A 15,496-nucleotide genomic window follows, 5' to 3' on the forward strand; every position below is an offset into this window, starting at 1 on the left:
CCTCCTCCTCCTCCAGAAGCGAAAGCTCGTGCACAGAGTGCAGTCGCCCTACCACTCCATCCGCAGCTGCCAGTGTTGCACACGGGGTGGCCCATTATCGAACAGCTAGTGGTAAGCGTCAGCAGGCTGTGTTTCAAATGAAGTGTTTGGGCGACAACAGACACACCGCGGAAGTACTGGTGGAGTACTTGCAGCAACAAACTCAGTCATGGCTGGGCAGTGTACATCTTGAGGCAGGCAAGGTATTCAGTGATAATGGAAGGAATTTTATGGCTGCCATAGCCCTTTCAGAACTGAAACACATACCTTGCCTGGCTCACACCTTTAACCTGGTGGTGCAGGGCTTCCTCAAAAATTATCCAAAGTTAACAGCCCTGCTCCTGAAGGTGCGAAGACTTTGCTCGCACATCTGCCGGATGCCCATACACTCCAGCCGTATGCTGAACCATCAGCGATCGCTGAATCTTCCCCAGCACCGCCTAATAATCGACTTTGCAACAAGGTGGAACTCCACACTGCACATGATTCAGAGGCTGTGCGAACAGAGGCGTGCTGTAATTAATTTGTGGGAGGATACACGGGCAGGCACTTGGATGGCAGACATGGAGTTGACTAGTGTGCAGTGGTCGACGCCATCATAAGCATTAACATCCCACTTATGCGTCTGCTGATGCAAAGTTTGATGCACATTAAGGAGCAGACGTCTGCAGCCGAGGAGGAGGGAAGCCTTGATGACAGTCAGCCATTGTCTGCTCAGTGAACTGTCCAGGGCGAATTGGCGGACGAAGAGGATGAGGAGGAGGAGGATGGGGATGAATATGTATGGGAGGAGGATGATTCTCAGGTGGCAATAGAAACTGGTGGCATTGCAAGGTCTGGTACAGGTTTATTGCGGGACACTTGTGATGTTGATTTGCAAGAAAGTGGTCCTCAACCCAGCAGAAACAGTTAATTGACACCTGGAACATTGGCCCACATGGCTGAGTATGCCTTGCGTATCCTAAAAAGGGAACCCCCGCATTGTTAAAATGATGACCGATGACGACAACTGGTTGGCCTGCCTCATGGATACAAGATATAAAGGAAAACTGCAAAATATCAAGCCACATGAGAACCTAGGTCAAATATTGGCTACCAAACAAGCAACTCTTGTAGACCGTTTGGTTCAGGCATTCCCAGCACACAGCGGCGGTGATGGTTCTCACACGAGCTGCAGGGGGCAATATGGCAGAGGTGCTAGGGGTGCAGAAATCCGAAGTGGCGTTGGACAGAGGGGTTTTATGACAAGGTTTTGGAATGATTTCGCAATGACCGCTGACACGACAGGGACAGCGGCATCGATTCAAAGTGACAGGGGACAGCATTTGTCCAGCATGGTTACAAACTACTTTTCCGCCCTTATCGATGTTCTCCCTCACAGGTCATTCCCCTTTGATTACTGGGCATCTAAACTAGACACCTGGCCTGAATTGCCATAATATGGATTACAGGACCTCGATTGCCCTGCTGTCCGAAAAAAGGACACGTCTGGCTACCAAAAATGTTGATTAGCTAACCTTCATTTAAATTAACCAATCATGGATTTCACATTCTTTTGCCCCACCTTCCCCTGCTGACACGTAGTTTGCCTGAAAGATGACTTGCTTTTGGGGGGAGACACTGAACCCCAACTCTGGCCCTGTGGTATAACACAACACTATGAACGTGGCAGAAAGTGGCTGCCTGATATATAACACACTAGCAGTACTGCAGAATATAAACTGTGTGAGAAATACTATCTCACTTTTGGGGGGAGACACTGAACCACAGCTCTGGCCCAGTGGTATAACACAACACTATGAACGTGGCAGAAAGTGGCTGCCTGATATACGACACACTAGCAGTACAGCAGAATATAAACTGTGTGAGAAATACTATCTCACTTTTGGGGGGAGAAACTGAACCACAACTCTGGCACGGTGGTATAACACAACACTATGAACGTGGCAGAAAGTGGCTGTAATTATTATAAAAAAAAAATTACTGCAATAACACGCTCCCTAGTCCCTACAATGATCTCAGGACAAGTATGGCAGCAATAAAAAGGACTTCAGAACAAAAAAGTGTGGACAAATAAACAAGACAGGTAACTGTGCAAAAAGGAGCAACAGGATTTTTGCTTTGAAAAAAGCAGTTGGTTTGCACAGCACCGTGCACACAGCTATGCAGCTGCTGCACTAAAATACGACCTCCACTGTCCCTGCACAAAAAGGTGGTGTGGGACAGTGAAAATTGCTCCAGCACAAGCGGTTTGGGGGTTTATATTTCCTCCCTAACTCTGTCCCTGCTTCTGACTAACTGCAGCAAACTCTCCCTATGCTCAGATCGGCAGAAGTAACATGGCGGTCGGCGTGCACGCCCCTTTATAGCCCCTGTGACGCCGCAGACAGCAAGCCAATCACTGCCATGCCCTTGTCTAAGATGGTGGGGACAGAGACCTATGTCATCACGCTGCCCACACTCTGCGTCCTCCTTCATTGGATGAAAAACGGCAGTAACAGCGTCATACAAAACGCAACTTTGGCGCTCTGATCGTGTACCGCATGGCCGATCCCACACTAGGATCGGTTCGGGTTTCATGAAACCCGACTTTGCCTAAAAGTCGGCGATTTCTGAAATTGACCGATCCGTTTCGCTCAACCTTATTTACCACAAACATCATTTATTTACATTATATTGTATTATTAATTACATTTTTAACCAATTAGAGTTTTAATTAATAATAATGATTTTCATACTTCTGGAACAAAATAAAAATGATATGTAATGTTCAGTACGGAGATACTTAAATTTACTCAAAAGAAACGGGATTATAAAATGTATTCTTTTCCATTTGATTGTGCAAAGCGATGTCTTAAGGATGATAACAAGGTTCCCCTGAGAGAACTTAGATTCCTCAGAAATCTCTAATGATGTTGATGTTAGCATTTTTTGATAATCATGCACAATCACAAGGAAACATTATTGTGTAAGTGGAAAGTAATTGAAGGACAACTTAATCATAAAGGGTTTTATTTGATAAAATAATTTAAATGAAAAATGAAAACTTTTACAGTAGCTTAATATTTTCTCTTTTGGGGTGTAATCCAAGTGCAATAACTGACCACATCCCTTACTCCTATGAGTTCTTTTTTCATATATAGAGGCACTGTCACTGCACAACAAAAGCATACTATAGGGAAGTAAACTTATGCAAGTATAGTACCGGTAAAGCTGGTTTCACATTTGCGTTTTTTGCCGCTGCGTTTTTAAGCACATGCGTTTGGTTGCATTTTAAACGCATGCGTTTCCATAGAAAAAAACAAGGATACACACTGATAAGCCACCCCCCACCATCAAGGTGATAAAGGGATCCAAACCCTAACCCTACCCCTAACCCTAACCCTAACCCATCAAGGTGATAAAGGGATCCAAACCCTAACCCTAACCCTACCCCTACCCCTAACCCTAACCCTAACCCATCAAGGTGATAAAGGGATCCAAACTCTAACCCTAACCCTACCCCTAACCCTACCCCTAACCCTAACCCTAACCCATCAAGGTGATAAAGGGATCCAAACCCTAACCCTAACCCTACCCCTAACCCTAACCCTAACCCTAACCTTAACCCATCAAGGTGATAAAGGGATCCAAACCCTAACACTAACCCTACCCCTAACCCTAACCCTACCCCTAACCCTAACCCTAACCCCAACCCTAGCTATTTCTATTTATAGTGGGTTTTCTAGATGATTTTGATGATTGGCAGCTGTCACACACTTCTCAGCATGCATTTCAAAAACGCAAATGCAGGAAAAAACGCATGTAAAAGCGGCAAAACGCCACATTTTTTTTACCGCATGAGAAAACACATGCGTCTAAAAAACGCAGCGTTTGCACGCGTTTACATGCGTTTTTTCACCACCTGCATTTGCGTTTTAAATGCTGCGTTTTTAAACGCAAATGTGAAACTAGCCTAAGATCTCTACTTAGGCTCTAGAGTGTAAAACATCTACTTTTACTAAATTACTTTTTAACCATTCTTTAATAATGACATACAAAGTCAGCAGTGCTGTCCTTATGCTAAAAGTAAATGTTTTTTTTAACTCATATCCTTACAGAATGATACTGTCTACAATACTACAATATAATGCTTAATACCATTCTACATTGCACACTGCATTTTCACCACAATTGATATTCACAAGAGGTCTTGGTTCACTAAAGACATGGTCCTTTTTCCATGTGTTTCCTTGTCAGTAACTGCACTGTAGTAGTGATTAGTGTGTGTGCTCATTACTTGAGATTTCTGAGCACGCTCGGGTGGTCTCCAAGAATGGGCGTGCTCAGAGATTTAGTTTGTGTTGCCGCAGCTGCATGATTTGTGGCTGCTAGATAGCCTGAATACATGTGAGGATTCCCTAACAAACTGGCAATCCCCACATGTATTCAGGCTGTCTAGCAGCCGCAAATCATGCAGCTGCGGTGACGCAAACATAATCTCAGAGCACGCTCAAAATACTTGGAGAACACCCGAGCGTGCTCGGAAATCTCAATTAACGAGCACACTTGCTCATCACTACTCTCTAGTATTCTGCCCTGCTGACACTAATTTTAAAGCTCCACTTTCCAGCAAATGAGTTCCCACTTCAGGAAATCTGTGCAAAAAACACCAGGTTTAACCACAACCCATCAATTTCGTTATATGGCAACATTTCCAGAACAGGAGAGTACAACCTGATTTGAGGGCAACATGTGGCCCCCCAGTACAAAATTATTGATGGAATTTCCTTGGGGAAAAGGAGAGAGATGTAGTGCTATCTAACCATAGTAAGTTAGTATATGATCATTAGCTGAATGTGTGCTCAGTGCTCACCTGAACCGGTTGTGCTAACTGAAACACAAAACTAGGAGTGGTTTGCCCAAGACGCAGTGGGGTACAGCTGATCTGGTGTGATATCAACAGAGAACCCAGGCATGCAGCACCCCTACAATTCATGACCAAAAAAAATATGGTGCACAAAGACCACAAAAAGAGTATAATCAAATCTTAATTAATAAAGTATAAAATTAAACAATAAAATCAGAACTACTGGACTATGCATAAATTTAGTCTAGGGTGCTGCTAAACCTCTGGGTTTGAATTTTGATAGATATGAAGTTATTTATTAGATGAACATTGCACTGTGTCAGTATGATTTTCATTAAATATTAATGCTGGAAGATGCATTGCAGCACAATACAATTTTTATAAAAAAAGGCATAAAAGTGTGTTTGTCACACTCTGTCACTGGATTAATGGTGTCCAGTAGTTCTGATTTTATTGTTTTTTAATTTTATACTTTAACCCCTTCATGACCTTGGGATCCGTTTTTCCGTGTTCGTTTTTTCACTCCCCTCCTTCCCAGAGCCATAACTTTTTATTTTTCCGTCAATTTGGCCATGTGAGGGCTTATTTTTTGCGGGACGAGTTGTACTTTTGAACATCATCATTGGTTTTACCATGTTGCGTACTAGAAAATGGGAAAAAAATTCCAAGTGCGGAGAAATTGCAAAAAAAGTGCAGTCCCACACTTGTTTTTTGTTTGGCTTTTTTGCTAGGTTCACCAAATGCTAAACCTGACAAGCCATTATGATTCTCCAGGTCACTACGAGTTCATAGACACCTAACATGACTAGGTTATTTTTTATCTAAGTGGTGAAAAAAAGATCCAAACTTTGCTAAAAAAAAATAACATTGCGCCATTTTCCGATACTCGTAGTGTCTCCATTTTTCATGATCTGGGGTCGGTTGAGGGCTTATTTTTTTGCGTGCCGAGCTGGCGTTTTTAAAGATATCATTTCGGTGCAGATACGTTATTTTGATCGCCCGTTATTGCATTTTAATTCAATGTCACGGCGACCAAAAAAACTTAATTCTGGCGTTTCATACATTTTTTTCTCGCTATGCCGTTTAGCGATCAGGTTAATTATTTTTTTTATTGATAGATCGGGCGATTCTGAAAGCGGCAATACCAAATATGTGTAGGTTTGATTTTTTTTATTGATTTATTTTGATTGAGGCGAAAGGGGGGTGATTCAAACTTTTATATTTTTTTACTTTTTTCACATGTTTTTACTTTTTTTTTTACTTTTGCCATGCTTCAATAGCCTCCATGGGAGGCTAGAAGCTGGCACAATGCGATCGTCTCTGCTACATAGCAGCGATCTGATGTTCGCTGCTATGTAGCAGAAATGCAGGTGTGCTGTGAGCGCCGACCACAGGGTGGCGCTCACAGCTATTGTGGATCAGTAACCATAGAGGTCTCAAGGACCTCTATGGTTACAATGTAGAAGCATCGCTAACCTCCGATCATGTGACGGGGGTCGGCAATGCGCTCATTTTCGGCTGCCCGGCCGGGAGCGCGGGTTAAATGCCGCTGTCTGCGTTTGACAGCGGCATTTAACTAGTTAATAGGCGCAGGCAGATCGCGATTCTGCCCGCACCTATTATGGGCACATGTCAGCTGTTCAAAACAGCTGACATGTCCCGGCTTTGATGCGGGCTCACCGCCGGAGCCCGCATCAAAGCGGGGCTTCTGACCTCGGACGTACTATCCCGTCCGAGGTCAGAAAGGGGTTAATAATAAAGATTTGAATTTAAGGATTATACTCTTTTTATTGTCTTTGTGCACCACATTTTTGGTCATGAACAGTGTGCTTTGAGTTTTGTGTCCTTTATACTATATTGGCATATTTTTTGAAAGTTAGTGCCCCTACAATGGCTAGACTCACAATTAAGGAAGGCATTTAGCAGCCGAAACTCATTATGTTTTTACTCTGTTTTTAAACAAAAACATTTTTTTACTTCAGAGATACTTTTTGTCAAGACATCAATTTTAACCTTCTCCATTGTGGGAGCACCACACACCCGGATCCTTTTTCGATATGTGGCCCGCATTGCTATTTATGTGGCTTCCAACTACTTGTATACAAATACCGTAGTTTCTGTTAAGACGATGAAAAATATGGCTGTTAAAAGACAGGTTAATACTTCTGATTCAGAGACTGAAATGACATCATGTCACCTTCTGCCTTTACTCATCTGAAGTGACAGGACTTCAATTCTACTAGAAGTGGAACTCCCGCATATTCTGTCACTAAGTCATAAATTTCAAAGAAGGTCAAACAAAAATTGCTAAATGGAATTAATATCTTAAATCCAATAGTCAAAGGCCCAAAAAATCCAATTTTATCCAATTCAAAATAAAATTAAAATAACTTTTAATTGTTAAATTTAAAAATATTATAAGCTAGTGCAAATCATATGTTAAAGTGCTTTTAAAATTGCACTCTGATTCTTATTGGTGCTACCTATGTTTAAATGTATCCCAAGCGGTCAAATTGCTGCACTAGTTGAGTCATTCAATTGTAGTGTACATAGGGATAGTTAGATCTATTTGTAACTACGTAGGTGTACAGCTTCAATAGCCTTAATTTGTATATCTAGCGTAAAGCAATATTATCTACTCAACACATTTGTCAAATTAAAGACAAAATTAGCATTCACTTTAATGTCAGCTAACTGTGGTGACACCAGCCAAACATGTCATGTGTATGTGGCCTTCTCTACTATCTACTTAGAGATTTCAAAGAAGAGAAGGATCTAACAATTGGATTTCAATATGATTAATCTTTTTGATCTTAAGGGAGATAAGCTTCCGTGAGATGTGTTGGAGCCAAGCATGCATGTTTACAGAAGTGTCGGTAGATATAGCTTTTTGTTTGACCAACAAGTATTTTTTACATATCGCCAGATGATGAAGAAGAAGACTCATACATGACCAATTTTGTTTTAAAATACCACTTAGGCTGCACTTGATTTTACAAACAAAAATAAATTGGCAGAAATAATAACACCTCTGTAAACAAGTAAAATATAATTATTACACTTTTACTACTGATTTACCATTATATAGCATGTTCTTTATACCCAAATACACATGTAGTCTTAAACTTCCTCTTTAAATGAATGGAAAAAGTATTTAAGTTCTTCTTCAGTTGTAGTCCTTGACACATAACACTTCTAAAAATTAAAAAGCATTGTAGGGAACACATACTAAATCAAAAGTTGATTCTTACCTACATTTCCTGTTGTGAGATAAGAATTCTGAAAATCCATCATTCCCATTCCGACAATGTGTATAAAATCTTCAATGACCTGCATCAGTTCTATCGAGCCTGGGTAAATCTAGAATTAAAGATTACAGTGGCAATAGCAGACAATAGGTTACATAAGCTAGAAAGACATGACCTTGCTGCTCAATGTCCAGCATAGAACCCCTTATGGGTTTCCCTGCCTAAAACATGTGAAATTGATAATATGGCTGTCCAATATGCGTTATGATAAAACACGTGTGGAAAATGAAAACTGGGCTCATCCTTATAAGTATCCTCACAAAAGCAGCTGCGATATTGGAGTTTTTTGAGAAATTGGATGCTGCCATACAGCCGATCCATATATAAACCATAATTACTGGCTTGGTGCATTGACAATTAATTTGAAAAGGATGTGCTAGCCTCTGCAGCTGCACTTCACAGAATGTCATCCATAGCTTCCATAGAGAAGCCAACATATCGGAAGAATAGAAGAAGCTGCACGTACTAAGATGGTAAACATGCATTGCAGTGATAACACTTGTATCTTTTACTACGGGGTCTCACAAACATGAAAGAATAGAAGGTACGGCGCTGTTAACAGACATTCTCCCTGTTCTAATACTACAAAATAATTGTATTGGGATCAACAAAGCAACCATTTCTGCGGCACTCCACATACTTGTTTCTATGACAACTCGGGATGCCTTGCAGCTGACTCATATGCTCAGACAACAGCTTTATACCTTTGTTTGGTACTTTTCACTGATTTGTCATTTCTTATATTTTACACCCATAGCTGTCAAATTAATGTGTAACGTTATCAAAATTTCCCCAAAATGCAAACATATTAGCTTATGGTAATTTTAGCAGTTTCAGTAATTCAATTTTATGGAGTCATGAATCACACGGGCATATTCACAGCTTTTATGACACTCTACACCCTTCAAGAGATGTAATGGTAATAATATAAATTAAGAAATATTTCAAACATATTGAACAAGTCTTCAGAGGAACAGATGCTTAATTGCCATCCAACAAAACAGGCTTTACTGCAGGAAACTAAAAAGGGCCGTGGTAGAATTAATTGTCAAATCTATAGAATGATTAAAGAGCCGGCCCAACTTTGGAGGCCTTATAATATGTCAAGGGATTGCCTCATAAGCTATTTTCTAATATAAATCTATTGCCTAATGTTTTCTGTATGAGCAGATAATAGGAGAGAACAAATGAGGTCAGAATAAATTCCCCATTGCTTCCATTACAATCATCAAAAGGGTCTAATCACCATGAATGAAGAGGAGTTGATGTGTTGGACATCCACATATCATAATATTCCATCTGCTCAATTATTTTTTTAAATTGCACTGAAAAAAGTTTCATAGAAAAGAACAGCATCCCACGTGTAAAAGGAGTTATGTCAGTAATAGAAATAGCTAAAGCGAAGGCTTTTAACAGAGCATCCTAACAATGTATCTATGCTAAAATGGATTTTATCTGAAATAATTTATCTGTCTATTATATAATTTCACTGTCATTTCACTTAGTTTGAATATTAAATTATAATTTACAATGATAGGGTCTTTAAATTTGGACCGTACCTGCCATATGTCATATACCATGTTTCCCCAAAAATACGACAGGGTCTCATATTATTTTTTGCTCCAAAAGAAGGGATAGGGATTATTTTCTGAGGATATCTCATTTCTTATTTCCATGAACAACAATGCATTTATTCTTGAACAAAAAAATCAACATTTATTCAAATATAATTATATCATCACACACACACACACGCACACTGTACATACACATGTATATACAGTACAAACCAAAAGTTTGGACACACCTTCTCATTTAAAGATTTTTCTGTATTTTCATGACTATGAGAATTGTACATTCACACTGAAGGCATCAAAACTATGAATTAACACATGTGGAATTATATACTTAACAAAAAAGTGTGAAACAACTGACATTATGTTTTATATTCCAGGTTCTTCAAAGTAGCCACCTTTTGCTTTGATGACTGCTTTGCACACTCTTGGCATTCTCTTGATGAGCTTTAAGAGGTAGTCACCGGGAATGGTTTTCACTTCACAGGTGTGGGATTTCTTGCCTTATGAATGGGGTTGGGATCATCAGTTGTGTTGCACAGAAGTCTGGTGGATACACAGCTGATTGTCCTACTGAATAGACTGTTAGAATTTGTATTATGGCAAGAAAAAAAGCAGATAAGTAAAGAAAAACGAGTGGCCTTCATTACTTTAAGAAATGAAGGTCAGTCAGTCTGAAAAATTGGGAAAACTTTGAAAGTGTCCCCAAGTGCAGTGGCAAAAACCATCAAGCGCTACAAAGAAACTGGCTCACATGAGGACCACCCCATGAAAGGAAGACCAAGAGTTACCTCTGCTTCTGAGGATAAGTTTATCCGAGTCACCAGCCTCAGAAATCGCAGGTTAAGAGCAGCTTAGATTAGAGACCAGGTCAATGCCACACAGAGTTCTAGCAGCAGACACATCTCTACAACAACTGTTAAGAGGAGACTTTGTGCAGCAGGCCTTCATGGTAAAATAGCTGCTAGGAAACTACTGCTAAGGACAGGCAACAAGCAGAAGAGACTTGTTTGGGTAAAGAACACAAGGAATGGACATTAGACCAGTGGAAATCTGTGCTTTGGTCTGATGAGTACAAATTTGAGGTCCTTGGTTCTAACCACCGTGTCTTTGTGCAACACAGAAAAGGTGAACTGATGGACTCTACATGCCTGGTTCCCACCGTGAAGCAGGGAGGAGGTGTGATGGTGTGGGGGAGCTTTGCTGGTGACACTATTGGGGATTTATTCAAAATTGAAGGCATACTGAACCTGCATGGCTACCACAGCATCTTGCAGCGGCATGCTATTCCATCCGGTTTGCATTTAGTTGGACCATCATTTATTTTTCAACAGGACAATGACCCCAAACACACCTCCAGGCTGTGTAAGGGCCATTTGACCAAGAAGGAGAATGATGGGGTGCTACGCCAGATGCCCTGGCCTCCACAGTCACCAGACTTGAACCCAATCGAGATGGTTTGGGGTGAGCTGGACCGCAGAGTGAAGGCAAAAGGGCCAACAAGTGCTTAGCATCTCTGGGAACTCCTTCAAGATTGTTGGAAGACCATTCCCGGTGACTACCTCTTAAAGCTCATCAAGAGAATGCCAAGAGTGTGCAAAGCAGTCATCAAAGCAAAAGATGGCTACTTTGAAGAACCTAGAATATAAGACATAATTTCAGTTGTTTCACACTTTTTTGTTCAGTATATAATTCCACATGTGTTAATTCATAGTTTTAATGCCTTCAGTGTGAATGTACAATTTTCATAGTCATGAAAATACAGAAAAATCTTTAAATGAGAAGGTGTGTCCAAACTTTTGGTCTGTACTGTATATACACACAATACACATACATACACATGTATATACACACACTGCAGAAACGGTACATACCAGCCACGTTCTTCTAGATTCCATCAGTTAATGGACCTCTGGTGACATCATGATCACATGACTGTGATGTAACCAAATATCCATTAGCAGTCTTAACTTCAGAATAGAAATACTTAAGGCCCCTAAGAGAATGGAGGCACTGGGAAATTACCCATTTTTTCATGGCCCCTTAACGCCGGCTCTGACTGTAACTAAGGCTAATTTTTGGAGTAGGGATTACATTTCAAGCCTACTATAAAAATATTGTAAATAACACTAGGGCTTATTTTCGGGGAAACATGGTTTATGCTAAAAAAAAGCTATAATGAATTGGGACTTCCTTCTCCCTAATATGATATAAAAGACCGGGCACACTCTCTTGAATGCAGTGAAGAATTTTAATGTGCAATACATACAGTAGTCACATCATAAACGTTTCGGTCTGTCAAGACCTTCATCAGTTTGCTACAAAATGAAAATACACAATATAACAGTGAGGACAAACAAAACATTCTCCCTAATGTGACAGACTCAGTGCATCCATTCTATATAGGACTGAGCTTATTTATTAAACTAACTACATTGGTAGCTAAGTTGTAAAAGTCAAGATGAAACATGCATCCCTGACTGCACATGGATATTCCATAATTGAGAAGATCAATTAAATCTTTTTTGTAAATGAGGTTGCAAGTGTGTCAAGGCCTGGCTAATTCTCAGTAAGATTACTTATCCTCACCCTAGTGTCTTCCTTGTGGTCTAGATTAACATCTGTTCAGCACTGGTGATAACAGTGGTGTAGCAATACTGTACAGATGTGAATCAACTCCATGGGAGTGGCGTTAGGCAGGAAATAATGCAAAAGATTACCTCCTCTGGTAAATTTGTGGCTTCCAATTATGTAAAGATTCAAAATTGATTTGCATCTATTTAAAGTTGTGTGTAAACATTATAAGTAAGAGAATTTATTTAGAAAGAAGTGAATTCTCAAATTTTTACTAAAACATCAGACTCTTCTGAATCTGAAATTTTTGCAATTCAGCCAAATGGCAACAAATAGGCAGCCATTATTCAGAATTGTGGAGGACCGAGAGAGTTAAAAAGTAATAGTTACCTCGCTGCGAACCTGTCCCATTGCTTCTGCTGCCCACTGCACATAGGTCTGACCTCTTCTGCCTGATATTTCCCGGTGCACATGATACTCATAGTTTTTGTTTGACGTCAGTGCATCCAGAACTGAGTAGGCCCCAGATGCCATGTTGTGCAAAGATGGACGAAGAGTATAATGCAGCAGGAGAAATGTCAGAAAGAAGATCCCAGACTATGTAGCGGGCTGGTCAGTGAGGACAGAGGCCAGTTTTTTTGTGGTTGTTATACTATTTATCTTGAGCGACATCACAGGACACACATGTCCAAGAGTGCACATAGTGCCAGAAACACATAAAAGTGTTTTCTCTGTCAACATGTGGATTTTATTTGTGTAACATATATGGAATAACATTTTAAGATTTTACCTATTTTTTTTGATGTGCTGATCAACTTTATTTTTCTTGGACCTATGTTTTTTCTTGTCAGCGAAAGAAAGAAGGCACTACTTGTGTTGCAAACCTCTAAATTGGCACTTTTACTGTAAGGGGGCACTATAGGAAACATTTGCACTGTAGGGACGCAAAGGCAACATAATTGTATAAGAGACAGAAAGAGACATTTTACTGATTGGAGCTCAATTACAATGTTTTTTACTGTATCGGGGACATGTAAAAGAAAAATCTATATTATGGGGTAGTCACAAAATAAAAGGGGAGAATTTCTATGTTTGATGCAAAGAAGTGGTAATTATTTTGTATTGGGGCATAAATAGGGCATTATTGCTAAGTTGAGACCTAAAGGAGGCATTCTTACTGTGTGGGGAGGCACTTAATGCTGCACTATTTGCACTTATGTGACACACAAAGAGTATGAATGAATGGCATTATTGCTATTTGGGGCACTACGGATGAAAAGTTTTCTTAGAGAGTGGTGATTTGGCGGAGAGCATATATTGAAAAAGTGAGGAGCTAAAGATGCTTGTGTGACAAATTGCACATAATATTCATGAAGTGTTCATGGCTATTTGGGTTGCACAGAGAAATATATATTACTCTGCATTTAACTGTACTATTATCATTTTTAGGGGCTACATAGCTCCTATGTAGAGCCAGTAGCTACTATTATGGTCATTTTATAATTGTAATATTAGCATTATATAGTGTTTTCCATCACAGTGTATCAGTATTATTTAGACACTATGTGATGGTAGTATGTCAAAATTATCTGTAAGTATTACCTGTCCCTTTCTAGTGTTATTATTGGCAATGTGAATCTTGGGTTTTGCACAGCAACATTATGTAATATTGTTTTTCTTTGGCAATACTTTGTAACTGTATTATATATTTGTATTTTATAATGTGATATAAACATACATACTATCATACATAAACTAGTGATTTTGAAGACGCACCTTATTTTTGGACTCCACAGTACTGATAAAGCTACTTCAGAATTAGTATATACTGTATAACCTGTCATACGTTACATATTACATTTTATTTTTATCTTTTTTTATCTGTGGGTGGTAATTTCTTTGGGCTTAATGCTTATGAAATGTAAAGATTTTATGACTGTAGTACGTAGTAAAAATTAGATGATGTCCCTTTTTTTCTGATTAGCTTCATTTATTGTTTATCCAGCCATAGCGGAGTACAAATGGGTGTGACTGATCCTGATGCTTTCTCAGCCTTGTTCACAAGAAGGGCATCCAAAACCAGGCAAAATCACATTCATATGTGCACTAATTTGTCTGCATCAATGTTAAAGTGTCCTCTGGGTTCTCCTTATTAGAGGAGGTCCCTGGGGTTTGGACAATCACTTTAATGGCTAATGCTAAAATTAGATCATCATTTTGATATCCAAGAGGAACACTATTGTTTTACATTGGCAATACATACAAAAAAGTCTAATAATACAAGTATGTAGTATTTGAATAATGATTTCCATAGCCTCATCATGAAAATAAAACAACATATTTCAATGAATTCAAAGTGTTTGCCACTTTTCTTTTGTAGATCTTACACAATGTAAAACAAATGAAAAGAAGGGCAGAATAATTCAAGTCAATTAAATCATTATACTTGTCTTACCTGTTGTGCATCTTCCCACTTTTCTTTGTTCTCTTCATCCAGGAGGTTGCTAACTATTTGAAAGAAGTTCTGAAAAAAATATATGTCATTATGCTAAAAGTGATAGGCAATTATACACAATCAGACTAAATATGACTAACATATTTAATAGAAATATCTGCACAATACATGACATCTATAAACCTTTCAGCAGAGGTCATTTACTGTACATATTTCCCAGAGTTTACATTTGACTTCTGGGGGTTAAAAATGCAATTCCTGCCATTGTTTTGGGGATTTGTTTTTATGGTGTTCATTGTTCAGTAAAAATAGCTTGGCAATATGTTTCTTCAGGTCAATACAATTATGACAACACTAAATTTATAAGATTGTTTTTTATACTTTATTTTTTATTGTTATTTTTAATACAGTATCTGCATTCCTGTCAATATCTATCATAATTATCACTTATTACTGAATCTCAAAGTGACACTGCAGAATCTGTAGCATTAAAAAGGAACTTGTTAAACTGGTCTAGCTTTTTGATTATGTGTGTTGCTTTGGTATGTTTGGTGTAGATTGCTCCCATCATGAGCTGAAATAATGACATCTCCTAGCCACTTCAATTTCATATTCATGTTTCTTATCTTGGCAGGCTCATTGCTCTTGCAAACATGCCTATGTCTTGACTAAAAGCGTAGTAGATCTTAATTTCTTA

At 39.2% G+C, this 15,496-nt stretch overlaps 1 protein-coding gene across 7 annotated transcripts in view; it reads right to left on the bottom strand.

The window, feature by feature from the left end:
• Positions 1-15,496, bottom strand: part of ADGRB3 (adhesion G protein-coupled receptor B3) — a 1,417,427-nt gene that overhangs the window by 563,050 nt on the left and 838,881 nt on the right. For all 7 annotated transcript variants that reach the window (XM_077289969.1, XM_077289967.1, XM_077289968.1 and 4 more), the window contains 2 exons: positions 14,800-14,868; positions 8,140-8,248 (listed from right to left, as the gene is read on the bottom strand). In XM_077289969.1, coding sequence (XP_077146084.1) covers positions 8,140-8,248; positions 14,800-14,868 — 178 coding nt within the window. The remainder of the gene's footprint in view (positions 1-8,139; positions 8,249-14,799; positions 14,869-15,496) is intronic.

Source organism: Ranitomeya variabilis, chromosome 2, assembly GCF_051348905.1.
Source record: "Ranitomeya variabilis isolate aRanVar5 chromosome 2, aRanVar5.hap1, whole genome shotgun sequence".
NCBI lineage: Eukaryota > Metazoa > Chordata > Amphibia > Anura > Dendrobatidae > Ranitomeya > Ranitomeya variabilis.